We start from the raw sequence: 27676 nt of genomic DNA, 5'->3' as shown, positions 1-27676 counted from the left end.
TTAGATGAATGTATCTCAGAGAACTTATTATTTCCATATTATGACATGGCACTTCCTTGCCTGGAAGTCATCTCTGAATACAAAGTGTCCATTTACTTAGCCTGAGATCCCTCATCAGAGGGATGGATGGTGTTTAGATTCCACGGCAAGGAGTACGCTCCAGCTTCCCTGAATTCAGTCTAGCTTGAGAAGGTTATTCTCCCCCGCTGAGATAGCTGGCTGGCTTCACCAGTCAACTTAAGTGCTGCGTATGGTACTGCTGGGCTGGCACGAGTCCCCTGCATCATCCTAATCCATGAAATGTTAATGTCATCAACAGTCTAAAACAGGTCCTGACTGAAAGGTTGAGGCAAAGGCTTTCAACTTCAACTTGCCAGACACTGCTGCAATTACAATACTGAGCCACTTATTAAAAACTAAGTGGGTTTCTGTCCTGTAGAAAAGGGCAGGATGTGATCATCAGTGTCCCAATGGAAGAACTGATCAATTTCCTGGAACAGTGGTGAGGAACATGACCTTAATTGGGTCCATCACATGGCCTGGGGTTAGGACACACGGATGATCTGTGTCATTGCTTCTTCATCTGCTTGGTTTGGATCCTAGACACAAAGAAAGCATAATGAGGAAAGTCCTTTGCAAAAGCCACAGAGACTTGAGGCTCTCACTAGTTGATCACCAAGGGCATAGGGACAATTTTGCCAAGTAAACCAAAAGCCTGCGACAAGTCTGAATACATGGATTAAAATACAGCTTCTTTAGGAAACAAGAGACAATAAACCTTCTTCTTAAAAGGATTAAAAATGTGACCTGGCACTCCGTTACCGAATACTCCAGAGCTGACAGCACACCTGTGTCGTGCTCTACCCTTCACGTTTAAGGCTCCTTAGAGGTGGCTAAGCAAAAGACCAGGAGAAGCCATGTCATGCTGTATATTTGTCATTATTTTCTGACCATATTTAAATGCTGAGCACTTAACAGAGCTGACATTGGAATTTATTTACTTTAATGCGCTGACTTTATTAAGAGGTTATAGTGTAATCCAAAGGTTACAGATACACCTCATACCCAAATGGGAAAATTGATTTGCTTGTACTAGAGTAAAAAAGTTAGTCAGGAGCCCAGCAAGGACTATCTCTTGGTACCCGTTTAATATTCTTTCCACTAAACTCTGCCTGCTGCCTCTTACCTAAAACCTGCTGTGTTAAGACAAGGATTTATCTGTGGAATCTTTTTGCAAGTCTCCACAATAACCACCCTCAGTTCTTCCACACCAAGGCTCTGAAGCCTCGGCTGGCAAGATCCAAGGATGAGATGAAAGATTCCTGCAGGAGGTAGGAATGGAGCTTGGTCTTGATCATTGAGTGAGAACAACAGCATTTACTGAGCTCTCACCATGCACTAGGCTAAAGGTACCTAATGTGATTATTGCATGAAATTCCCACAACATTCCTGTGAAGTATCAATAGCATCCCACTCTAAAGTGAAGGAACTGAGGGTGAAAGAGGCTAAGTAACTTGATGAGGTCATATTGTTATTGGGAGTTACTGGCACAATGCCCATAGCTGGCATCTCTATATCCTGCATGAAAAAGTAATGAGAGGAGCAGCTCTCAGACTACAGGGTAGGAATTAATAGCATAGGAAGAATTAGTGCTCATGTGTGGGGACACTGAGATATCCTATTACGACTATTGAGAGGCATGATGAACAACAGTTGCTTAGATGTCATACAGAAATAGTTTGAGATCTGATGCAGTAAGAAATGAGAAACTAGCATGCATCCTTGAGCAGGGGCCTGACATGGTTATAAAAGCACTATCTTATAAAGACCAATATGACAATAGTGCAGGTGGGATATGATGGTCATACAGAATGAAGTATCAATAAATGGGAGTAATCCATTAATTCAACAAACACTTACCGAATGTTTGTTTTGGATGGGGCACTAAGCTAAGAGCAAAACAACCCTCTGCTCTTTACACAGCTGATAGTCTAGTAAAGGAGACAACTGCTGCACAATTACACAAATAGAACAATTCAATTATTATTACACTCTAAAGAAGATGTGGGGAAATAATAGGGTGGGAGAGACACAGTCTGGATCGGGTGCAGTAGCAACAGCCTCTCAGATTTAAACCAAGACCTAAATGATAAGGAGATAGCCATGCAAAAAGGTGGGGAGAGGAAAAGCTTTACAGATCAGTTATTTTAAAGATAAAGGTCCTAATGGCAGGAAAGAAACCAATAAACAGTGTAGCAAGAGCATTAAGACCAAGGAGTAGGAAGAAATGAAACCAGAGCTATATCATGCGGGACCCTCTTTGCCAAGGTAAACAGAAAAGAGAGGGATAAAAGAGTTTAAGCAAGACAGTGATGTGAAACGATACATATTTAAAAATCATACTAAGATGTGAATACTGGCAGAAGGGAGACCAGGAAGCAGCTGTTACATTAATCAAAACAAAAGAGAGAGGATTTAACTAGGCTGACAGCAGTTGGAAGGAAAAAAAGAAAACTGACTTAAATTATATTTTAGAGATAAATCCAAGAGTTGGCCAAGTCTAGCTTTGGTAACTGGGTGGATGGACATGTCACTTGTTGAGATGAGTGGTTGAGGCATTAAAAAAATAAATAAACAAAGAATTCTGTTTTGTATATATTGACTCAGAAATGCCACTACAATAAAATCAGTGGAATCAGAGTAAGAACCAGTATAATACAGTAGTTACAGAGTAAGCTCTGGAATTACGAGGTCTGTCCAGAAAGTACCCAGCCATGCAATATAAAAGAGACGTTTATTGAAGAAGATATGATACAAGAAGCACTGTACATAGGACAACGATGCCTCGGTCCCCTTAAAAGTAGGCACCTTGGGACCTCACACAGTTCTCCCAGCATCTCTTCCACTGTTCAGAACACTACAAAAGCCTTTGTTGGGATCACCATCAGCTGTCCCATCATATTTTCCTGAAACTCACCGACAGTCTGAAATCTCTTCCCTTTCAAAGGTGATCTTAGTTTTGGAAAAAGCTAGAAATCACAGGGCACCATATCTGGTTTGTAGGGGGGTTGAGTTACCTGGGTGATTTGATGTTTCACCAAAAAACTGTGCATGAGACATGATGCATGAGCGGGCATGCTGTCGTGATGAAGCTGCCAATCACCAGTTGCCCACCGCTGCAGCCATTTTTACTGTATCGCATCTCTCAACTGATGAAGAACAGTGAGGTAGTACTCTATTAAATTGCTTGGCCTGGAGGGGCATGCTAGTGATGGACAACACCTTTCTAATCAAAAAACACAGTTAACATGGTCTTGATCTTGCTTTGACTTTGCCGCACCTTCTTTGGGCATGGAGAGCCAGGGACTTCTATTGGGACGACTGGGCCTTTGTTTCTGGATCATAGCCATAGACCCACCATTTATCTCTGGTTATGACCTTCTTAAGGAAATCTGGTTTACTGGTAACTGTGGTTTCAATCAAGTCATTAGCGACTGTGGCACAATGTTCCTTCTGCTCTGGTAGCAGAAGCCGCGGAATGAATTTTGCCATGACACGCTTCATGCCAAGATCCTGCATCAAAATCTTGGACACAGTAGTTTTCAGAATTCCCAGATCAGGTTCCAGGTCTCGAACTGTCAGTCACTGATCTTTGTTGATGGCAATCTGTACATATTCAACATTCTCAGGTGTTCTGCTTGTTGCAGGCCTTCCAGAACGTGGAACACTTTCAACAGATTCTCAACCATCTTTCAAGCATTTGTGCCACACTTTTATGTGCGTTGCACTCATTGCATTGACCCTGAAAGCCGTCTGAATCATCTGAATAGTTTCTGTAGGGGAATGTTCAAGCTTAATGCAAAATTTGATGCAGGCTCATTGATCTACTCACTCAGCCACTTTGAATGCGACAGCCACATAGTACACATGCTCACTCAACAGCATGTACCACCGCCACTGACTAGTACAGTGAAATCATCATTGTTCACGCCTGCACATTCTAGTCCACTCTCCAGGTTACATTTATGCTGTGCAAATAGTTCTTGTTACATTAACTATGGCCGGACTTTTTCTGGACAGACCTCATATACTGCTTGGCTTTGAATTTCTCAGTTGTACTATTTTATTAAGTATTTTACCTTAGGCAAACTGTTTAACTACTCTAAACCTCAGATTCAACTATAAAATGGAAATGTAATTCTTACCTCATGGGGCTTGAGGTTGGTGTAAAGATTCAGTGAGAAAAAATGCTTATAAAAGTACTTAACATAATGGCTGGCACATGGCAGTAAAGTGTTAGTTGCTACTATTCTTTGAAAATCAAGAAGTGAAAATTTCAAGAAAGAATTAGTATTGATAATTGGTAAACATGGGAGGAAAAGGCCACTGGGTTAAAGACCTTTAGCGCTTTAAGACAAAAGGTATACAATGTTGCATCCAATTTAGAGGATACTGCAGAGGCTTCTACCCAAGAAAATACAAAGTAATAAGAATGAAAGGTGTAAGTCTTCTGACCTGCATATGAGGACTATCCTTTTCCTTTGGAGAGAAAAATCGTCCACCTTCACCACGTTTCCGTGCCATGGCATGACGGTGCCGAGACTCATGCAGGTATTTCTAAAACAAGAGAAATAAAACCATTTAACTATTAGCTGGAAATAGCATAAGTTATCTAATATACAAATTCCAACTTTAATAGTTTAGAAAAGCAGTCCTCAAAGCCACCGGGGGTAATTATGACTTTGAATTATGAAAAAAGCTTTGGAGAAAACACTAGGTAGCTGCTAACCATATATAACTACCATAAAACTGTGAATGTTAAATGAATATAATTTTTAAAAAGACTCCCCAAAGGTATCATGGAGATCACTACCTTTCCCTCAATATACATTTCTTCTTCACTTACACAGACTGAATTTTAGTTGGGCAAATGGTTATTCAGTAAAAATACTGCAGTTCCTAGCCTTATTGGCAGATAAGTGTGGCCATGTAATTAAATCTTGGCTAATGAGGTAGATAAAACTTCTGAAAGTTTCCTTGAAAGACAGCTGCCTTTTTTATTCCATTTGCTCCTAGGCTGGAGCACAAGCAGCCATCTAGGAATATTAGAATAAGACAAGAAGGAAATGGGTCTTGAGGACTGTGGAAAAGTACTACCAGCCTAGGTCAATTTATACCTGGACTCCTTTCAAGTAAGAAAAAAAAAAAAATTGTTAAATACAGTGTTATTTTGTTCTTATATTTGCTGCTGTATATAGTACTAGCAAATGCTAACTTTTATAAGAGATGACAGCTATCTATCTACCTTTAATTGTTTAGAAGGTACTCAAGGAAACAAACCATATAAAAGGTAATTAATCCCCAAAGTAGAACCCTGGTATTCTCTTCCTACAGCCTTCCCAATGTTATACATACCCTTCTTTCCTTTGGAATTTTCCCTTCTGCCTCTAGCTTGGCCCGGGCTTGCCTCCTCTTAAGTATGCGGTGGTACTGTTTAGCATTCACATAGAGAGGCTCTTCTTCTAGCATCTCTGCCCCAGGTAGAGGGATCCTTTGGATAGCAGGCACAGAACCAGTACCAGGCACCATCTGTGTGAAGAGAAAACCAGTTTATTAAGTAGTGACATGAAGTATGGACAAAGGAAACAGTTTCTTAATCCCTGTTAATCTATTTTCTCCTGAATGCTACCAAGAGTAGCGTTTACAGGGCACACAGTCAAATGCATTTCATGGAGAACATTTATACTAAATTGATTTTAAACGAATATTACAGATGATTGTCATAGGGGACCCAGAAGCTAAGAAACGACATAACCTGGTCCAAATTCTTGTTCATGCATGACTCTACTTTCTAGGAATGTCTGCTGCTATCTAATGGTCCAGAACAATAATCATAATAAAAGAGTACAAAGAAAAATAGGTACAAATTTATTAAGTGCTACTTAATGCCTATAGTTATACAGCTAATTTAATTAATTTACTATATAATTCAATTCTAATTTTCCTTAGCAAACAAAAACAAAACACTGTACTATATGTATGACAAAACAAGTCTCCTTTGCCTCACTCCCTTCCCAACTGTAATAACTTTGAATCTCTGTACTGTTTCTTCTGATAGTTTCCTCCGCCTCTGTGCAGGCTTCTACTACTCAATTCTTAATTTATCCATTTTAGGTACCATGTACTGACATCCTATTTTGACTGATGAGGATTTAGCTTTCACACACACCACATAACTCTCCTCTATCTTCCCAATATATTTGTATCACACATTTTTTGTCTTTTCTGATACAATCTTTCTAATTTTTAGCCTATTTTCTGTTTCATCCAGTAGGAACAATGTATTTTCCAATTGCCAAAGATTAGTAGTCCAGCTCGCCCTTCATTATTTGAATTCTGAGTAAAAACACAGAAAAGCAGACATTTGCGGCTGTTTAACCAGTACTATGTCTCCAGCACTGAGAACAGGTCCTGGCACATAGAAGGCCCTCAGAATAAATTATGGTTTGCTCTAATGCTTATTATAAAAGTAGACGTCTGTAAGTGCCTTAAGGATCAATCCCAGTTCCAAATCTATAAACAAGTTTTAGAACAGACATCAAATTGCAAATTCAAGAATTTCTCAAAGACAGAGATATTCAGAAAAATAAATTACAGATGAGAAGAGTGAGCTAAAGAAGTAATATTCTTACCATGACCATCCCTCCTGAGTTCACCACATTGCCTGCCACTGGTAGTGTCACAGTAACAGTCCCTTGTCCACTGCTGGTTGTATTGGTGTTGGCTCCTGTCTGAACAATCTGTGCTCCTGCCAAACTGGCTGCTGGGATGGTGATCATGCCTGAAACAGGGACTGTAACTTTAAGATAATAAAAAAAAACAGGTACACAGAAAGAAGGGAACACAGTTAATCCCTCTTCTATCTGGCACACACTCATTCACCCTGGAAAAACATACTAAACAGCACAAGGTGGGGGAAAAAAGCACTCACTCACTCTCTGCCTAGTTTACTATATAAAACCCACGTAATCACAATTTTTGAAATTCTATTAACTGTGTGGGTTCTAGCTCTGAATAAAGCTATCCTTAAAACAGATACTTTCCTGGGCAGTGAGACAAGTTTGGTAATGGCCTTTTATGGGTCAGTCTGACTATAGCTATACTCACTGTTTTTGTATATATGAACAATCTGCTTCAGGATGGAGATTTTATAAATTTACAAATTGTTCCTCTTAAACTAACAATGAATCAGTCAGTTGCAGGTCTAAAACTTAAAAGTAAATCAAGCATTCCAAGTTCCCAAACTATCAACAGCAGCACCTGAAGATGTGTTTGTTCACCATCCTTTTTTTGAGGTCCTGTCAGTGCTCAATCTAGCTCAAGCCCTCACCTGCGTCACATGAGAGCGCAGTTATACATTCACTGGATCTTGTACACCGCTAAATTTTAATCACAAGTCAAACCGTTAGTCATGGAATCTGAGATGTCCTTTTCAGACTTTACTATCTGACACATGCTTCCAAAAGCTCTGAAGTTCAGTTTGAGCCACTTCCTCCCTTATCTAAAGTACATTCTCCTCTCAAGCCACATTTCATCTTCTTTACGCATCATCTAGTCCTAGAATATATCCCTAATAAGGGCTCTGCACTGTAACTGTTCACTCGTATGCCTCCCTTATTAGACTACAGACTTTTTGACAAGAAAGTTCTTCTTTCTTAGCAAAGTTCTACATACAGAGTAGACATATGTTAAGTCTTTTTTGGAATAAATTAGCAATGAAGTGGCCCTGAAAAAATACACCTAAGCAGCAAGAATACTCCAAATGCCAAGCTGACTTCTGATCCATTCCTCCCTCTTCCAACAAAGAAATTCCTATTTCCAACCTGTCTATTTAGAAACATTTCTTCCCAGAAAAGATTAAGAGCTAATATAATCCCTAAGATGAGTCTTTTAACAACCACTGTAGGGACTCCTACAAATGGAATTCATGTTGGTTATGTATTTGTGAGAAGGAACCAACAATCAAAGGAGACTTAAAGACATCTTATTTTTTCGTTCAAAAATATGTCATGTAGAGGTCACCACAAAATTTCGGAAGGTCATTTGCTAAGGGATGAAAAGGATGTGCGCCACCCCCAAGTAGACAAAAATGAACGGGCACACTTACCTTGCTGGAGAATGGTGCCATCCGCATTCACTGGCTGATAGACGATGGTCTGCCCTTCAGCAGTCTGTGCTACTTGCTGCCCCTGGACAGCAATCTGTTGCTGCGTCTGTGGGAAATAAATCATGACACAATTTAACAAATTCTAAGACAGCACACACACACACACACACACACACACACACACACACACACACACACAGACCACGTAGTCTTTTTCTTAAACAATATTTTTGATGGTTTTCTCCCCCATTTCTACTACATGTGAAATACTAAGCTCAGCGGTCTCACCCTTGTGAAGCAGCTATGCTCCTGTGTTCACAGAGCTAGTGGAATTACCTGAGTCTGGCCAGCCGTGACGGCTGTCTGGGGCTGTTGGATGATGATCTGCTGGGTTTGGCCCTGCTGGCCCTGCACCTGCACAGCCTGCCCCCCCTGGATCTGGATCTGTCCAGGTGGGACCAACTGTATCTGTGGAAGACAATACGAAGAAAGATTAGTGTCCTGCTGACACTGGTCTCTTTTGGTCTTGGTGTTAGTTACCCAAATTCCTCTATAAAACGAAAAAATGCTGTGAGGAGAGAAAAAAAAAAAAGCAGAAGTCTTGTTCTACTATTATTTATGAGATTAACTTGTTTTCCACTTATAAAACAATGGGGAAATTTTGACCACTGTCGGGATGATACTAAGGAATCAATTTAAGTTTTTTAAAGATGATAGTGCTGGCAGGATCACATTATTTTTTTAAAGCATGTTTATTTTAAAATATATTCTTAGGTATTTTTTACAGATGAAATGATAAATCATATACTCAAAATAATTCTTGAAAAGTAGGTTAATGCATATGAAACTAGAAAGACGTTATTTATTGATAACTGTTGAAAATGGGTATGGTGATTCATCATATCATTCTCATTTTTGTCTATGTTTGAAGTTTGCTATATTAAAGTATTGAAAAAAATAAGTTATTTCCAACTATAAGCTAGATTATAAAAACGTACATAAAAAATCCTTAAAACATGCAGAAAAGTTGAGACTATCATATAGACACCTCTGCAGTCACCATTCATATTTAACAAGTTAATATTCTGCCATATTTGTTTCATTTAACATTCCTTTCCCAACTAAAAGGTGATCACTATACTAAAACTGGTGTCACTCCTTACAGAGCATATTTTATACGGGTATATCCATAGAAATATATGATGCTGCTTTGTAAGTTTATAAATTTCATATAAATGGCACCATATTGTTTCTTTTTATAATTTTTTTTTAGTCAACATTGTTGAGTTTGATACTATCCATGGGTTGTGGCATCCTGTAGGGGTCTTGGAACATATATTCCACAGAAAAGGGTGCACTATTATAGTTAAATCAATTTTTAAAAAAAGAAAATGTCTTTAAGTAACTCTTCTCTACCACATAGGATAAAGAAATTTCTCCTGTAAAGAGAATCTAAAAGTTTCCCAGTATGCTTTTTTACATTTCGATATTTAATCTAACAAGTTATTTTTTAAACCTTACCTAAATATATGTTTATTGATTTTAGAGAGGGAGGGAGGGAGGAAGGAAGAGAGGAGGTGTGGGAGGGGCAGGCATGGGGAGGTGGGGAGAAAGAGAGAGAGAGAGAAGAGAGACAGACACACTGATTGGCTGCCTCCCATATGCGCCCCAACTGGGGATTGAACCTGCAACCTTCTGGTATACAAGACAACGCTCCAACCGAGCCACTTGGCCAGGGCAACTGTAGCAAGTATTTTTGTATACAGTATGAGGCAGAGATTAATTTTTTTCTGTAGCATTTTTTCTTAAAATTAGAGTTCATATACATTATATTAGTTTCAGATGTACAACATAGTAATTTGACATGAGTATATAATTTATGAAATGATCACAAGTCAATCTAGAAGTCATCTGTCACCATAAAGTTATCACAATATTACCGACTATTTCCTATACCATATATTACAACTCCATGACTTATTCTATAATTTAAAGTTTGTAATTCTCAATTCCCTTCACCTTTTTTGTCCTTCCCCTGCTGCACTCCCTTTAACAATCATCAGTTTGTTCTTTTTCAGTTGTTTTTTTTTAGATTCCACATATAACTGAAATTATATATTTGTCCTTCTCTGTCTGACTTATTTCACTTAGCATAATACCCTCTAAGTCCATCCATGTTATATACATCTATATTATTCTAAAACCATTTCTTCACTGTTATTTTACATTATTTTTATTATATATCAATTTCCAATATTCTTCAATCTATCTCTTGGCTCTCTACTCCAGTTCCATTGTTTATATCAAGCCAGGGATCTTCGCCTAAAACTGCATGCAAAATTTTCCATTTATCTGGACAGCTGCACCTTTTCTAAGAGGGCATAGGGTCTCAATGGAATTCTAAAATAGAGGATGCAATATAAAAAAGGTTAAAGAGTATTCTTCTAAAATAAATGATTATTCAAAAAACAATAATGAGGAGCAACCTCTTATAAAAAAGAACTGGTGTCTTAAGCATTCTAAGAAGGGCTATGGAATCTTGCCTAGAGCCTTATATATGTTAACAGAAAAATTTTCCACGATTGTTAGATTAGTTAGTCCTGCTTAGAGGGAGGAGAATAAAATAAATCACCCTGTCAGAGACTCTTAAAAGTCAAATAAATAAATACATACACATATAAATAAATTAAATAAATAAATCTCATAAAATCAGAATTTAGAGCTGAAATAAAACCTTGAAATCACCTGATATAAACTGCATTTTCAGATCAGAACACTGACAATCAAATGACTTGGCCAAGATCTAAAAGCTTTTTCAATGGCAGACCAGGGAATGAAAAGTCAAGTCACTGTACCCCCAGCACACAGTTCCTAGCACTCAAACACACTGTCTCCATTCAAGAGTGAAAGGAAGGCGTGGCAAAGGAGGGCCAAAAAGGAGGCAACGAGAGGAACTACAGAGATGAAATAGCAATGTGAAATAAAGTACACATACTAAAAATATATTTAAAGCCCCATAACGTTTATCCATGGAGAAATGTGGAAACCATTTTTAATCCTAACTACAACTCTATTGTGGAAAAAATATACCAACAGCTTAAAAAATTCTCCTACCCTTTGTCCAAGCAATCCCCCCACTCCAAAGAAACTGCCCTAAGAAATAATTCTACTGAAAAAGAAAACTATCAAGCTCAAATAAATTTGCGGTAGCCTTACCTATAAAAGCAAAAATAATAAATAAAAACAAAAAAAAACCTTAAATACACTTTTTAAGTTGTAAATTCTAGTTCTTCAAATTGACCATTATGAAGGAATTTAGAATAAGAGAACTACGTGGAAAGACAAATTAAAACACACACACACACAACTATGTGCAAGGTACAATACAACTGTGCTCAAAAAGTATGCATAAAAACACATTGCAAGAAAAAAATAGAGCAGGAATTTATAAATTAAAAAATTTCAAGGGACATTTCATCCAATTTCCATATGTAAACATTAGTAGAGCCTTGGTTAGTATTTATGCTGTATTACTTGCTATTTGCATATCTGTGGAAAATAAGTGTGAAAAAGAGAAAAAAAAGAGTATGCATAAAAACTATAAGGGAATATGGAAAAATTAAACATCTGATTTATTAACCTACTTTTTGCTCATTTTCTTTTCCTAACTTCCTATGAGAAATACCATTCATTTACTTTCAATTAAAAAAAATTTAAGTATTTAAGGTTATAAGTTTTGCTCTAAATATAGTGTTAGGTGTGTGTGATGGGTATGGACTGAAATATTTTCTTTTTCATCACTTGCTAGATAACTCAAATTATTAATTACATGGAAAAAATGAAAACAACAACATATCTGAGCAAAAACAAGAATCTCTAAAATATACTGTAAATTCCCTTCCTCCCTGACTAGAAATGCCAACAAAGGACACCCAATGAATTATTTTTATTAAACCAGATTCCCATCTCTTTATATTCTTTACATTGATTCAAAATCATGCTTAATTACTCCTTACCAAAGATGTACAATTTCTGTCTAGTTCTGCTTTATCAATGGTACTACAAAGGTGGACTATCAACTAAATGCAAATAGACGGTAGAAAACAATTAAATGCAATAGTACCAGCGTTCAGTTTGTAATAAATTCTTCTTTAAAAACCTCTGTTCTAATGCTGTGTCTAAACACTTTTTCATACCACTCACCTGCTGCAAACCCTGTGTCCCAGATACAGGTACTTGCATGATGGTTTGACCTTGTCCGCCAGGGACAGCCTGGACCATGATGGGTTGGCCAGTTGATGTGATTAACTGGCCTCCACTGACCTGTACCATTAATGGCTGCCCCTGGACCTAGAATGAAATAAAATAAGAACAATGAAATAGTTTGTACTAAAAGATAATCACTGGAACTATTTTGCTGCCTTGCTAGAAGGGAAAAAGGTAGGAGAGACCCCAAGATAATGCCTCAAATCTTCATCCTCAAATTCATTCTTCTTCAAGCATCTATGGTTATCTTTGACTAAAGGCCAAGTTGAATACTTTAATGCCAGATATAATGGAGTATATCTAGTCTTTGTAAGTCTCAATAGATATAAGGCATTTATCACCTAATACAGGCTAAATCCATGAGAGGCATTCAATCAAAATGTCAAGACTATTTGCCTTTTTAGACTAATATCCAGCAAAGGTCTCTTGTGAGGGCTGACGAGGAGGCAATGAGAGGAGCAGCTACTGGTGGTGTTGATTGTTAAGTACAAATTCTAAATAACCTGGAGGGAATAAATCAAACTGTATCCAGCAATAACTCCAGGAGGCAGGGTAGCAAGCTGGTCTAGAAACATGTTCAGGAGACTCTTTCTCCCCATAGTTTCGCAAGCATAAGTGAAATGTACATCTTTCACCCCTTCACTTTACTCTGGGAATTCTAGTCTGGTGGTTTTTTAAGGAGCCCACTAGTAAAAACTGCCTAGAACTATTTTCTGGTCAGTTTGCGGTATCTGGTGGAATTTCTCACACTGGACCCTGCAATACCTGCAGTTATTTTAACTTTAACAGAAGCAATGACAGATACGCAAATTACACAGAGCACTCAAGAATACCAAAGAACTCCTAACTTTCAAGCTCCCATGAATAAACAGAATACTCTAGAAGCCAGGGCATTGTAAGCACTCTGTAACACCTTGAATCCCAATATAAAAATACCTAGCTAATAAAATGCTTTCTAGAAGCCAAAAACAAACAAACAAAAAACAAACAATCCAGCCATTTTAAAAGTGAAATGGAATGTTCAACAGAATAGGTAGAAGCCAAAAACTTTCATTTTCAGATTCAATCTTTGTTTTGTAATATTATTTTAAAAATCTGCAAGACTAAAATATTCATTCTTAATGCCAGTGAAAGAATGTTCAAATAAAGTTACTTAAGAGATAAATCAGTTATAGAGGAATACAGATATTAGGCACCCCCTCCCAAGTGTACCAGAATATTTAGAAATATTCAAAATCCTAGCTTTTCTTTAGCCATTCATTGAGAAATTCCACTTTAATATTAAGGACTTTATATACTGATTCTCATGCTTTCTCCTTCCCTTACTTCTCCATCCCACATCAAATCCCCGTGCTACACTAATGTCTGCATGTGCTCTATCAGGAAAGATTTTTTTCAGAATTTTTATTGCAGGAATAACTGAAAGAACTATTTAAAATCCCCCCAAATAATGAGACCCTTAAGGAATCATTTCCATTATTTCCATAAAGTGTTCCCATTTCTTTTAAATAAAATTTACATAGGTAGGGAATACCAGTTTTAAGGCACAACTATTAATTTTCCAGCTATCCATCATCTTAACTTTTCCCCTTGTTGACATGCTGTAAGTGCACATAATAAACCATTTGAGACTCCAAGGAGCCCACTGTATTTACAACACATGAATGATTACAGAGACACATGCATCAGACAAAAAGCCATACAGTTAAGAGCATGTTACATTCTCATCGCACAAGTGGTTAATGACAATATTTTACATATCAATAAGATGAAGCAAGCATGAAAAACATGAATTACAAGCTGCTGAACTCTGAGATTCAAATGTAGTTAGGGAGAACCGACAAGTTCAGGTTCTTTCAGCTTAATTTATGTTCAGAATTGGCTGTATATCATCAGTACACACCACGGGTGTCAGACGTGAGGGTGAACTGAAAGGGTAAAGTAGAACGATTACAATAAGGGGTAGTTAACTCCAGAATGTTTCGCAGCAATAGTAATAAAGTGAGATGCCGGTTCTACATTCTAGGTCCCACTTTGAAACATTTCCATTCAGTGGAGGAAAAAAATATAAGGCACCCAAATCTCGCCAGTTTCTCAAAAATATGATCATTTTAGTAAAAGTAACCTAGAGACACAGAAGACACTATTGCTCCTACTTCTAATTTTCTGTAGGAGCTGGTCAAAGTATCACCCCAACTTAGGATATTTAACTTGGCCAACATAATGTCAGGGAACTGCATTGTTTAAATAAGAATTCTTATAGTGGCTGTAACACCTAAGACCATAGAAAGCATATCCCACTTATGTCAACCTAGAGTATGGGATAATCTTTGCAGATCTAATAAAAGACAGGTCACCTTCTCCCCAGGGAAGAGTAAAAAGGCAGCAGTTAAGAGATTAACAAGATTTAGTCATTAGATAAAACTTGTTAAGCACAATGATTATTTTGTAGCTGATTTGACCTTTTAATAAAAATAAAGTACAATCTAGTTTAGCTAATGTGTGTATGTTTTCTTCTCTACTATTATAATTCATGAAATTTCACCATGCACTCTGATAAGGGTTTGAGCTCCAGACAGGTTCTAATGTCACTTGTAAGAACTTCTTTCTGTCACTTGTAGCAATTCTTTCCAAAGCATTCCCAAAGAAACACACTAGCCAAATACCATTTTCAGAAAATTCACATTGGAGTCACTACATGACTTGGCATGAAACGTTAGAAAAACGGCATGTTATAAGCCTCAAAGACATGTTAGCATCAAAGACATGCAGCTGACTTTGCCATTCCTTTTGAGATCCTACCACAAACAGCACCAGACATGAGGAAAGGAGTTCATGCAGTGCTTACAGAGAATCAGAGAGGGCACCACTACCTGGAGGGTCTGGACTTGCTGGCCTGAGGCGGATGCCACCTGGGCCTCAGTCTGCAACTGGACAGCAGTGACACCACCCTGCTGCTGAGAACAGGAACAGGAAGAGCTTGAAATGTGTCAGGAAGGAAATGTATGGTTCAAGACAGGAGATCACCTTACCTCTTACAGGAGAGGGAGTGAGTTGTCTTTCAACAGCCCCACCTTACACAGGACTTTCAAACTCTACAGACTCCCTACCCTGAAGCTATTTTGTTAAAGGCAGCAGGATTAACAATATTAGCCCTTTGTTCCCAGATTGGAAGTCAAAATACATTTCCATGACTCAAAAACATCAAAATCAGTTGTCACCATTAACACAAAATATTTAATGCAGAGTTTCCCTCCAGGAATAGGCATTTGGTCCTTTTGCCTACACAGTTATTTTAATGTTCTTTTTTATTTTCTCAAATCAGTTCACAAGAACAAAGGTTTTGGCAGCCTCGGAGCTACAATAAAGAATTTCTGGAGCTTAAATGCAATCACCAGAAAAGAAGAACAAAGCAATCACTGTGAACCAAAATTGTTTTCATGAGGTCACTGCTTCCATGTTCCAAAACCAAGATTACTTCTCTTTAGTAGAACTACCTTAGAAGCAATTTCCAACCTAATTTTTATGTCCAGTAATGGTAAATTCTAACAGAACAAAAATTCACCCACCAGGGCATTGGGTGTGAAGGGCAGGCCCTTTGTGAAATTCCCTTTACAAAGAAGGTAGTTGAAGGAAGCTGCCAGAGCCAAGCAGCTGTATGGAAGGAAAGGCTAGCAAAGGGGTGTAGTTACTCTTTTAACAAGAGTAGCTCCTTCCCTTGATCACTGTATAGGATAACTCACCATCAAACTTCCTTTGACTTTCCTAACTACTTTTCTGTATTATTTAAGCTCCATTTTGGAAACAAAATATTCCTAATCTTGGCCTAAGGTTAAATCAATGCATAATTTCTTCTATTCTAGTGAGAAAAACAAGTGAAGTTTCACTAAAGCCAGATATAATGCATCAGATAATGTAAGCTGTGTATAAATTAAGAAAGCTACCCATTTAATTAGGAATAAAACAGCAGCAGGGAACTCCTTTCTAGTATGTGCTTATCAAGAAACATTATCTAAATGTTTTCTTTATGGTAAACTAGAACTTTTCAGAGTAAGCACTGTGGTGGATCAAATCAAAGAACAGTAAATTCCTTAGAAGCTGACTACCTTGGTTTTCATATTGTGGCCAAAGCCTTAGTAGATCACACAATAGCTTAGTCAAGTAGAATAACAACCAACTTGAATCCAGAAAAAACCAAAAACTCCAAATTTCCATCTGGAAACAGACTAGGTGTTTTGACTTTTAAAATGATAAAAGAGGCAATTTACTCTTAAACCAGGATCCCATTAAGAACAAATTCTCAGTAGTCATGGACTGGATACAGAGTTCTGAACACAGAAAACAGGAGAGAAATCACAACAAATTCAATATTCAAAAAGCATGTGAGCACAAGTCATCAACCCATTATTTATAAGATCTAGTACCTCTCAAATAATTCCCCAATTGAGTACTACTGTTATCAGCTCAATTGCTGTGACATTTAAAGCAGTTTTACTTCCATACCTGCTGCTGAATCTGTCCAGCCTGTACAACAATCTGCTCTGTTGAACTATTGCTGTTCGTTGTATACTGCTCCATGGTCCCTCCAAGTTAAAATCCCGTACACAGTGCGTTTCACTCTGGAGAATCTAGAAGACTATGAGATACACTCCTATTAGAAATGTTGAGAAAGAAACAAGAGTAGGATTTGTCAATAAAGGCCTTGCCAGATAATTAACCTTGATAACTCATCACTGTATTTTATCTGTAAACAATCAGCCTAAAAAATAATGTTTATATACAGTATCATTTTTAACTAGAATTACATGGCACAATCATGACAATATCATAACGCTATTTCCCATGTTTTAAAAATTGCTTTTAGTCATTTCATTGGCAACTTTACCTTTAAGGATATTTTATTGATTATGCTATTACAGTTGCCCCAATTTTTTATTTCCTTTGCTCCCCTCCACCCAGTACCCTCCTTCCCTCCAGCAATCCCATCTCCCTTAGTTCATGTCCATGGGTTGTGCATGTAAGTTCTTTAGCTTCATCCTTTCCTCTACTACTCTTTACATTCCCCTATTTTGTACCTACCAATTATGCTTCTTAATCCCTGCACCATTTCCCAATTTCTTCCCCTTCCCCCTCCCAGCTGATAACCTTTCAAATGATTCCCATACCTATGACTCTGTTCCCATTCTGATGGTTTGCTCAGTTTGTTTTTGTTTTTACTATTTTAGGTTCTGTTGTTGATAGCTGTGAGTCTGTTGTCATTTTAATGTTCATAGTGTTGATCTTCTTTTTCATTCCCTTTAACATTTCATATAACAATGGCTTGGAGATATGAACTCACATAGCTTTACCTAGTCTGGGAAGCACTTTATTTGCCTCTTCATTCTAAATGATAGCTTTGATGGATAGAGTAATCTTGATTGTAGGTCCTTGCTTTTCAGCACATTGGATACTTCTTGCCAGTCCCTTCTTGCCTGCAAAGTTTCTTTTGAGAAATTCACTAACAATCTTATGGGAACCCCTTTGTAGGTAACTCTGCTATTTTCTTGCTGCTTTTAAAATTCTCTCTTTATCTTGAACCTTTGGCATTTTGATGATGATGTGTCTTGGTGTGGTCCTTTTTTGGGTCTAACTTGTTTGGGACTCTGTGTGCTTCCTGGCCTTGTATGTCTATTTCCTTCACCAAATTTAGAAAGTTTTCCTTCATTATTTTTTCACGTAAGCTTTCAATTTCTTGCTCTTTCTCTTCTCCTTCTAACACCCCTATGATTTGGATGTTGGCACGTTTAAAGTCGTCCCAGAGACTTCCGGCCGAGATGGAGGCTTAGACGGACACGCTCGGTCTCCTTCTACAACTAGAGAGGAATACAACTACTTCAAAACAAAAGATAACTAGAAATTCCAGAAAATAAAGCTACATGGAAGCCCAATGTATGAAGTTATAAACCAGCGGCGCCCTTTGGGCAGGTAAGAAGAGCGAAAGGGGGCGGTACTGTTTGCGGTAGCACCAGGGACAGCGGCAAGGAGAGCAATCTCAGCTGCAGTCTAACCCTGGCAGCTTGCGACCCCAACGCTGGGAAAAGCAACCACCGCATCACCTCGAACGGTGAGACCCAAAGTTTGGCGGGAGGACGGATCCCGGTCTGCTAGCGGAATAACTGCAGGAATCCATCTTGGATCCCCGCCCCCACACAAAGCGCCACAGCGCTGCGAAATAGGTTGCGGATCGCCACTGGTCGCTGGGCAGTGACGACAAAGTGCCACAGCGAGGCGAGAAAGGTTGCTGGACCACCGCCGGTCGCTGGGTTGTGACGACGAAGTGCCACAGCGCGGCTTTAAAAAAGGTTGCGGATCGCCGCCTGTCGCTGGGTTGTGACGACGAAGTGCCACAGCGCGGCTTTAAAAAAGGTTGCGGATCGCCGCCTGTCGCTGGGTTGTGACGAGTACACAGGCACTGCCCCCTATAGCCGGCCCAAGAAAACGAAACGCATTTGTCAAAATGAGGCAGACAACTATAGAAATCCCAGTGGCGCAGCTCACCAGGCAACAGATGAAGAACCTGATAGATGAACAAATAAGAAACCTGTCAGAGGCTCAGTTCAGGGCCATTGTTATCAGGTGGCTTACAGAATTAACAAAAGATCTGGAAAAAGATGAGAAACAATCAAAAAACACTCATACTGAAAGGAACAAAACCTCATACAAGACAGATGGTGAGGAAAAAAAATCCAGAGTCCATATCAACAAACCAGAACATAGAGAAGGAACAAACTGTCAACCAGTGCAGAGAGAGGAAACAGGAAGCAAGGAAAATGATGAGAGGATCAGAAAACTCTGGGACAGCTATAAGAGATCCAACATACGGGTGATCGGATTGCCAGAGGGCGAAGAAGAAGAACTAGAAATTGAAAAATTAAGTGAAAATATAATAAAGCAGAACTTCCCAAACTTGGGGAAGGAAATAGACTTACAGGTCCAGGAAGCACAGAGTTCCAAAACAACTGGACCCAGGGAGAACCACTCCAAGACACATTATAATCAAAATGTCAAAAGTAAAGATAAAGAGAGAATCTTAAAAGCAGCAAGAGAGAAGAAAAGAATTATGTACAAAGGGGTCCCAATTAGACTATCAGCTGACTTCTCAAGGGAGACCCTGCAGGCAAGAAGGGACTGGCAAGAAATATTCAAAGTAATGAAAATCCAAAACCTACAACCACGAATACTTTATCCAGCGAAGCTGTCATTCAGAATAGAAGGGCAGAGAAAGTGTTTCCAGGACAAAATAAAACTGAAAGAGTTCATTAGATCCAAACCACTGTTATATGAGATGTTAAAAGGACTGGTTTAGAAAAAGGAGCATCAAAACTATGAACAGTAAAATGAAAACTGCATCACAAGAAACAACAACAGAAGCTAGGGAATTGAAACAAAGGCAAACTAAATAGGCAATGAGAGTGGAAAAAGAACTATAGGTATGGGGAGCATATTGGGGGGAAGTCAGCAGGGAAGGGGAAGGGGGAGAGGGAGGGAGATGGTATAGGAATTAAGAAACATCGTAGGAGGGAATGGAATAGACAGAGAGGTTGAGAAGAACTATATGCACAACCAATGGACATGGACTAAAAGGGGGGGACAAGGGAAGGGAGGGGGGCCACCGGGTGGAGCGGAGCAGAGGGAAGGGAAATTGGAACAAATGTAACACTGTAACCAATAAAACACATAAAAAATAAAATCTCAAAAAAATAAAAATAAAATAAAATAAAGTCGTCCCAGAGGTTCCCAAGCCTCTCCTTGTTTTTTTCAATTCTTGTTTCCTCATTCTGTACTGATTGACTGCTTATTTCTTCCTTATGTTTCAAATCGTTGATTTGAACCCCAGCTTCCTTCCCTTCACCATTGGTTTTGTGTGGATTTTCCTTCATTTCACTTAGCATAGCCTTCACCTCCCTTATGTGTCTGCCATACTCAATCATGTCTGTCAAGTCTGTGAATACTGTTATCACTAGTGTTTTGAACTCTGCATCTATTAGGTTGCCTAGCTTCTTGTTGTTTAGTTCTCCCATTGGAGCCTTGATCTGCTTCCTCTTTTGGGCCATACTTCTCTGTCTCCTCATCTTGATAGCCTCCTGTGTTTGCCTTTGTGTCTTAGAGTTATTGCACCTGTTATGTTGTAAGGGGTAAAGCTTTAGGTATACGTCAGTGCAGGGCGACCTGTTTCACCACATTGTGGTGCTGTATTTGGGAGAGGGGTCTGAGAGGAAACAATGCTGCTTGCTCAGCACTCGCCCCTTTTCCAGGCACTTCTCCGGCTTCCCGTATCGGACTGTCACCCCTCTAGCTATTGCCCTGGTTGTGGTTCCCAGAGTGGGTGGGTTTGTGCACATTCTAGAACCATAGCCAAACTTGTTTCACGTACACCTCAGCCACTTTCCACCCACCATATTTTGAAGCAAATTTCAGGCACCATATTGTCCCCCAAATCCATAAACACTTTAGCACCTATCTCTGAAGGGTACAGACTCTTTTGTCTTTATCATTTTATCACAATGATATTGTGCCTCTACAATATCATTGATAATACAAAGGACTTACTATATAAAGAAGCTAGTCATTGTCCAAATTTACCATTATAATACACTTAAACAGTTGACCACTCCTCTTTGAAATAAGAACACAATTAGATAAACTGAAGTGATATCTGAGAACCTTGAATAATGGCTTGATTCAAAATTGTAAGGGTAATCACCTTGGAAATGTAGGGCAGTCATAGGTGTATAAACAAAATGAAGATAAATATTTTCCCTCAGTTTTTCTCTAAACCAGAGGTTCTCAACCTGTGGGTCGCGACCCCTTTGGGGGTCGAACGACCCTTTCACAGGGGTCACCTAAGACCATCGGAAAACACATACATAATTACATATTGTTTTTGTGATTAATCACTATGTTTTAATTATGTTCAATTTGTAACAATAAAAATACATCCTGCATATCAGATATTTACAGTAGCAAATATTTACAGTTATGAAGTAGCAATGAAAATAATTTTATGGTTGGGGGTCACCACAACATGAGGAACTATATTTAAGGGTCACGGCATTAGGAAGGTTGAGAACCACTGCTCTAGACTTTCAAAATTCTAAACTGCAAATAAAATTATGTGAGCTAACTAACTAAGCTGCACATTATAGGAGCAAAGCAAGGCACCCTTCTCCATAAATCCACACATAGTAAATGAGATTAATCACTTGTAAGGCGTCTCAATATGTGTGAAAGAAGAAAACAAAATATATTCAAGCACACGTCCAAGTCTTTAGGAGGAAGCGTATCGATGTCGAAAATTTACTTTGAAATGCATCAAAAAAAAAAGATAGATTAATGAATGAATGGGTGTAAGAACAAGTAAGATATCTGAAAAGGCAAGTATGGTATTGTACAATGCTAATGGTAGACTCTAGGTGGTGGGTACACAGGTGTTTACTGTAAAATTATTTTAAATTCACTGTAGGTTGCAAGAAACAAATCTGACATAAATTAAGCTTATCACTCACAACCAATATGGTATGTAGTAAGTCATAAAAAGTGACAGGATGACTATGTCATCACAGCCTCATGTATCTGGTCATATGGTTCTCCAATTCACTACCCTTGCTCTCATGCAATACTAAGAAAATATCTAGTTTTAATTTAATTTACATATAGATAAGCCACTAAGGAGCATATATGATCAACAACATAAGTTAAGTTTGATAGCTATTTTTTCGTTACACAATAACAAAATGGTGTGGGGGACTGCTCCTTGTGGTTTCGGGAATTGTAGGCCAAGCTGTGAGTCAGGCCCCTGCCAGGAGGCCTCTAAGTCTCAATAGAAAACTGGAAGGCTGAGGCAGACAGGACCGAAGGCCACTAAGAGGGTTCCCACGGGAATTGGATTTAAAGAATGCATGTTATGCTTTAGAGCTTGCTCGGCTTTTCTTATCTCTTAGTTACCTATAAACAATCTATAGCTAAAAATGTATGAAGCCTTGCACCTGATATCAGCATGGCGTCAGGATGTTTAGCAGACCCTGACATAGACTGGTCACTGTGTTCTCTATATTGGTATCTGTAATCAGTAACTGTCAACTATAACCCACGCATCTGAAAGCTTACTGGCGATTCTTAAGTCTTGATCTTGTATCTCCTGAATCCCCTCCTCAATAAAAGGCATGAGGAACAGAGGTATTGTGCTTTCTCCACTAGAGGGAAGAGCCACCTCCCTTTCTCCCCAGACAAAATACAGTGTCCTGGATAAATCTGTTCTGCCGTGGTCCTGAAACCTCTGCTGGACAGAGTTTTCAACTGAGCCAGGGCACTGGAGGCAGCTCAGCCTCAAAATGGCACTGATCTTGACATTAGTCTCTTCTGAATTGGTTGACTGACTCAGCTCCAAAGAGATAGCAGGGAACAGTATAGGTAACCAGGTTTTCAACCAGACTAAGTGGCTCTGCCAGGGAAGTAAATAGTCTTCCCTAAACTATCTTGTCTCTAACTGCAGTATACACAATACACACATATGAATAAAGAATTAAGGGTCATGATACAAAAGAGTATATGTGATTTCATTTATATAAAACTCTGAAAGGACAATTGTAATCTAGAGACAGAAAACAGATCAGTGTTCCCTTGGACTGGAGGAGTGGGTAGGGGTGGGGAAAGGGAAAGTAGGAGACTGACTGGGATAGAGCACATGGATCTTTCTGAGTGATTAAAATGTTTTGCATCTTCATTGTGGTGGTGATTCTATAGGTGTATAAATTTGTCAAAATTCATCAAAATGTAAACTTAAAAATAATTACCCTTTTTATCTAAATTATATCTCAATAAAGCTGATTTAAAAATAAGGATCATGAAGGAATGTTCTCTATATTTCAATACCTCCTCCACCACAAATCCCCTTACTGTATGAGATTCTTTCTTTGACCACTAATTTCCAGAAATTTACATCTTACTCAAATAGCATAGGAACGACTAATAAATAGATGATGCAGATTTTAACTAATTATCCCATAACACAAATGCTCCAAATAAAAAACATTTAAATCCTCTACACTTTGCAGGGTGAAACAAGAAAGCAGCTTCAAATCTAATACCAGTTCTCTCTCACATTAACGTGAAAGTGTTTCAGTCTGGAGCATGATATTGCTAATGGTGAATGATGTAACACAACTGGCTTCAGTGAAGCCATATGTTCCTACTACCATGAGCTTCAGTTAGGAGAACTGCAATAAAACCTGACATTGTCTTTCCTCAAGTGCTTCTCTGCCCAAGATTCTGACAAAATTAAATGAGCCAGATTTAGTTTGTCTAGCTCTTGTTTCTAACTCAAAGTTTTGAATGTTTTCCCCTCAAAGACAGTGTGTGTTTTCTTCTGGCTAGCAGGAAAATTCGTTTCTTCCCACTTCAAGGTATAGGACCTGAAATGTAGCTAATCCATTCTATGTGGACTCGCACTCATTTTAGAGCTAAAACTTCCAGGAAGTCAACTATAAGGATGTGAAAAGCCCTCAAAATCACCACATTTGACAATCACTACCAGGTAAAGCCTAGAATAGCTTTCAAACTCTGACCAAAATTCACAGTAAGAAACAATTTTGTTGTTACAAATCACTATACACATAACATTAAAAAGTTACTGAAACAAGTTTCATGAGTACTTATCTTTTATAAGATATATATTTCAATAGTTACCAATTTATTATTAAAAATTACCAGCATTAGCCCACTGAATTGATTTTACAACTTAACAAATGGGTCCTGATCTTTGTTTGATAACAGACTGTAGGAGAGCTGTCCAGCTTCCTCACTGCCCAAGGTTTCTGGATTAGAGTTCCTAATTTGCTCCTTTTCTCCACTAATGGTATACCATGTCCCAGATGCTGCCCTAAAGGTTTTAGAAATAAAAAGGAAACTCTGACAAAGTTCCTAACTTCAGAAGTTTAGTAAAGGAATAAAAATCTGTACTAGAACCATGAGAAAAAATATATAAGGAAATCTAGGCAACAGAGATTTCTTCCAGTTAGAGAAAGATAAATCAAAGAAGACTTTAGGAAAAGGTGGCAAGAAAGATTTCTATGTGATGATGAGTAAGGGGGTGGAGTACTCCAAATGAGAGCTGGCTTAGAGACAAGGACACAGGCCCTGGCTAGGTAGCTCAGCTGGTTAGTGTGACCCTGATATGCCAATGTTGTGGGTTCGATCCCCAGTTAGGGCACATACAAGAAACAAGCAATGAATGCATAAATAAGTGGGACAACAAATTGATGTTTCTTTCTCTAAAACTCAATAAACATTAAAAAAAAACAAAGACACAAAAATTTCAGCATCTGACAGCAGACTAAAAGACCCCATATGTCAAGTGTAAGGTAAGAGACCAGACTCCTGTCTCTCAAAATTCCAAGCAAAGTTCTTCTGTAGACAGGTGGGAGTTCTAGGTGTTTAACAAAAAAGGTAACCAGACTACATCTGTCTTTTAGAAAGTCCAGCACAAGTGTTTGCCCCACCTATAAATGTGGATAATAAGAATTAAAGAACACCGGATTAGGTGTTTTCTGAAACCTACCAGTTGTATGACCTTAGCAAATGTGATTAGAAAAAATGGGCACCATATATACTAAAGACCTACTCTATGTGCTAGGGGCTGCACTACATGCTTCACACGAGACTTTTATTTTCTTGTTACTATTTCTTATTTGGAGAATATGTTTATTAAAGCTGGGGACAGTGAAACAAAGGAAGGGCTTAGGGTAGAAGAAGCAACAGAGGAGAGCCTAGGTGATGCTCTGCTTTGGCTCTCTAGAAATGTTATAAGGAAGAAGGCCACAAGGGACTGTGTGGACGATCTCACTGAGAAGTCACGGTAAAAGAAGTAAGCCATGCTGGGCTTCTGTTAGCTCACTGCAAAGTCAGAAAAAAACGGGGCCCTTGGAGACAGATTCAGGGGTAAGTGCAGGATGAGCTGCTGCCTGTTTCAAGTCTTGTGGGGACCCCTAAAAGTTCAGGAGAGAGAAGTAAAGATGCACACGTTAGAGGGAAGAAAAGCGTAGGCATGCTCCAGAGCCCACTAAGGAAAAACTTTTCAAGTCCTAGGAATATCTCGCTTTCTCCCCTCACAGAAAGCCACTGTTATGGGGCAAAACCCCACAGGTCAGAAACTTTTCCAGTCTCAGAAAATATTCTTTATTAAAATGTACAAGTGCCTTTATCAACTGGACTGTCCAGCCTAAACACTTACCACGACTGCCCACTGCCCTATTCTGTCTTCCCCTCATGCACACAGCGCCATTTGGTGCCTCTGTCCCGCTCTTCTCTCCGTGAGCAATGCTCCTTCCTGTTAGAGGAAATCCCATCATCCTGAGGCCAATCAAAAGTGTGGCTGTATTATTAAGCCTTCCACCAGGCTGTTGGTAGCTCACGCATCAGTCCTGTACTTCACAAAACTGAACTTGGCCCCGTTATAGCACTAACCATTAGGAATTGATTAGTTGTTCCCCTGTCAATCTCCCCGGGGCTGGGAAGGTTCTAATTTACATCTACCCACTTCCTCCTCATCACAGAGATCGATGGCCTCGTACATACTAACTGCTCCATACTTGGTTGTCAACCGAGATTTTTTCTCACCCTAAGGAAAACCCACAGTAAGTGCTAAAAAGAAGTTAACATGGAATTAGAAAGTGTCCTAGAAAAATACAAACCAAGAGAGAGCTGTGAACTGAGCCCATGAGTCAAGCCTGACACGTTCAAAGTGACACAGAAAGGGGAAAGAAAAACGGACTGCACGTTCTCCAGGGAGGAAGAGTTCACAAGGTGAGCCATGGGCAGAACTAACGACATGAAGAAACAAATAGTGCAGCCTCCAGGAAAAGGAATGCCGAAGGCTTGCAATCTTCTAAGAGCGAGATTCCGGGCACGAGTGGACTGGCCTCAGCGCCCAGGCAAGAAAGGGGAGACCGCCTGGTTGGGCTCCAAGACTGAGGTGTGCGGTTCCGTCTGGCAAGCGGGGCGGGGAGGAGAGGAAATGACGAGCGAAAAGGGGGTGGTCACGGTGCCGGCCCGGGAACCCGGGCTGAGCGTGATGTAAGGAGGGGCCCGGCGGAGCCCGGGGAGCGGGCCACTGGCTCCCATCTCCATTCTCGCACCAGGGAGACGGCGGGGGCGACCCCGCAGAGCGCTGAGGCGGGGACCGCTCGGTCCCTCTCCCCACCGCAGTCGGGGTCCTGTGACCGCGGCGCTCATCTTCCCCAGGCCTCCCCGCCGACCCAGGAGGGCTGCGGACACAGATACGGCTCCTGGAGGGCTAGGGGACGCGGACCCCCACACAGTGGGGGTGGGGGAAGTTCCCGTCCCGAGGGCCGGAGCGTGCAGAGTGCAAGGGCGGGCTTTTGAGCTTAAGTATGAGCCTAGAATGACCAGGAGGAAACCACCGAGGACGGCGCGCGTGTGTATCTTGGGGGCAGGGGTACTCGTGGCAGGCAAGCCCGTCTCTTCTAAGCCTGAAAACCTCGCCTAAGAGTCGGGGGAACCGGGACACATCCCCATCTGGCACTGGCACCCTACAGGGGTCTGGACCCTGAGGTGCCTGCCCCCAGCGGCGCCATTCCTGCGCGGGGCAGCCCCCTGCAGGCCTCGGCCGGGAGTGCCTTGCGGCGCTCGCAGGCTCTGGGCCGGGGCCGCCCGCTACCCTGCCCGGCTAGACTCAGCTCGACTCCCCGGGCTCGACGGGCATCTGGGCCTCTCCTGAGTGGTCAGCGAGACCCGCCAATCGGGGCGCTGGGGCCGGCTCTGGGCCGCTGGATATTGGCTCCTCACACTCACCGTGCCTCGCTCCCCCGGTTCGCTGCCCGCGCTGATTGGCTCCAGTACCGGACTCCAAAACCCAATCAGAGGCTCCAGCCGCCGCTGCCGCCGCCACTGCCGCTGCCTCGCAAAATGGCGAACCTGAACAAAGGGGAATCGGGCCTCCCTCCAACTGCCTTCGCGCAGGCGCCTCTGAGACCACGCCTCTTAATCCCACCAGCTCTGGGCTCGCCCCATTCCCGGTTGGAGGAGCACTGCGCAGCCGTCCCGTGAAGCCACGCCCACTTTCTTGATTAGCTACCACCCCTGAGGGAAGGAATACGCAGGCGCTTTCTTGACGCGTTGGACCCTTCGGTTCAAACACCTCCCTGAACATTTTACTACGCAGGCGCTAACTAGCTCCTTTGCGAACTT

The 27676-nt window shown here is 40.2% G+C and overlaps 1 protein-coding gene across 8 annotated transcripts; it reads right to left on the bottom strand.

Annotated features, from left to right (window-relative positions):
* Positions 1–27427, bottom strand: NFYA (nuclear transcription factor Y subunit alpha). 8 transcript variants are annotated; one of them, XM_090282360.1, is made up of 10 exons: positions 27281–27427; positions 16937–17084; positions 15304–15390; positions 12371–12517; positions 8504–8635; positions 8168–8273; positions 6693–6841; positions 5416–5589; positions 4516–4617; positions 1–599 (listed from the first exon to the last, which is right to left on the bottom strand). In XM_090282360.1, exons 2-10 carry the CDS (start codon positions 17009–17011, stop codon positions 546–548), a joined length of 1026 nt encoding a protein of 341 aa, XP_090138486.1. In that variant the 5' UTR covers positions 17012–17084; positions 27281–27427; the 3' UTR covers positions 1–545. The 8 variants fall into 8 exon arrangements, with proteins under 8 accessions (XP_090138486.1, XP_090138481.1, XP_090138485.1 ...); XM_090282355.1 differs by having other exon boundaries at positions 6693–6859; positions 27281–27426; XM_090282359.1 differs by having other exon boundaries at positions 6693–6859; positions 15307–15390; positions 27281–27426.
* Between the last annotated feature and the right edge of the window lie 249 nt (positions 27428–27676).

Source organism: Furipterus horrens, unplaced genomic scaffold (assembly GCF_987537825.1).
Source record: "Furipterus horrens unplaced genomic scaffold, mFurHor1.1.pri manual_scaffold_6, whole genome shotgun sequence".
In the NCBI taxonomy this organism is placed as follows: domain Eukaryota; kingdom Metazoa; phylum Chordata; class Mammalia; order Chiroptera; family Furipteridae; genus Furipterus; species Furipterus horrens.
This window is presented reverse-complemented; position numbering and strand designations above follow the sequence as displayed.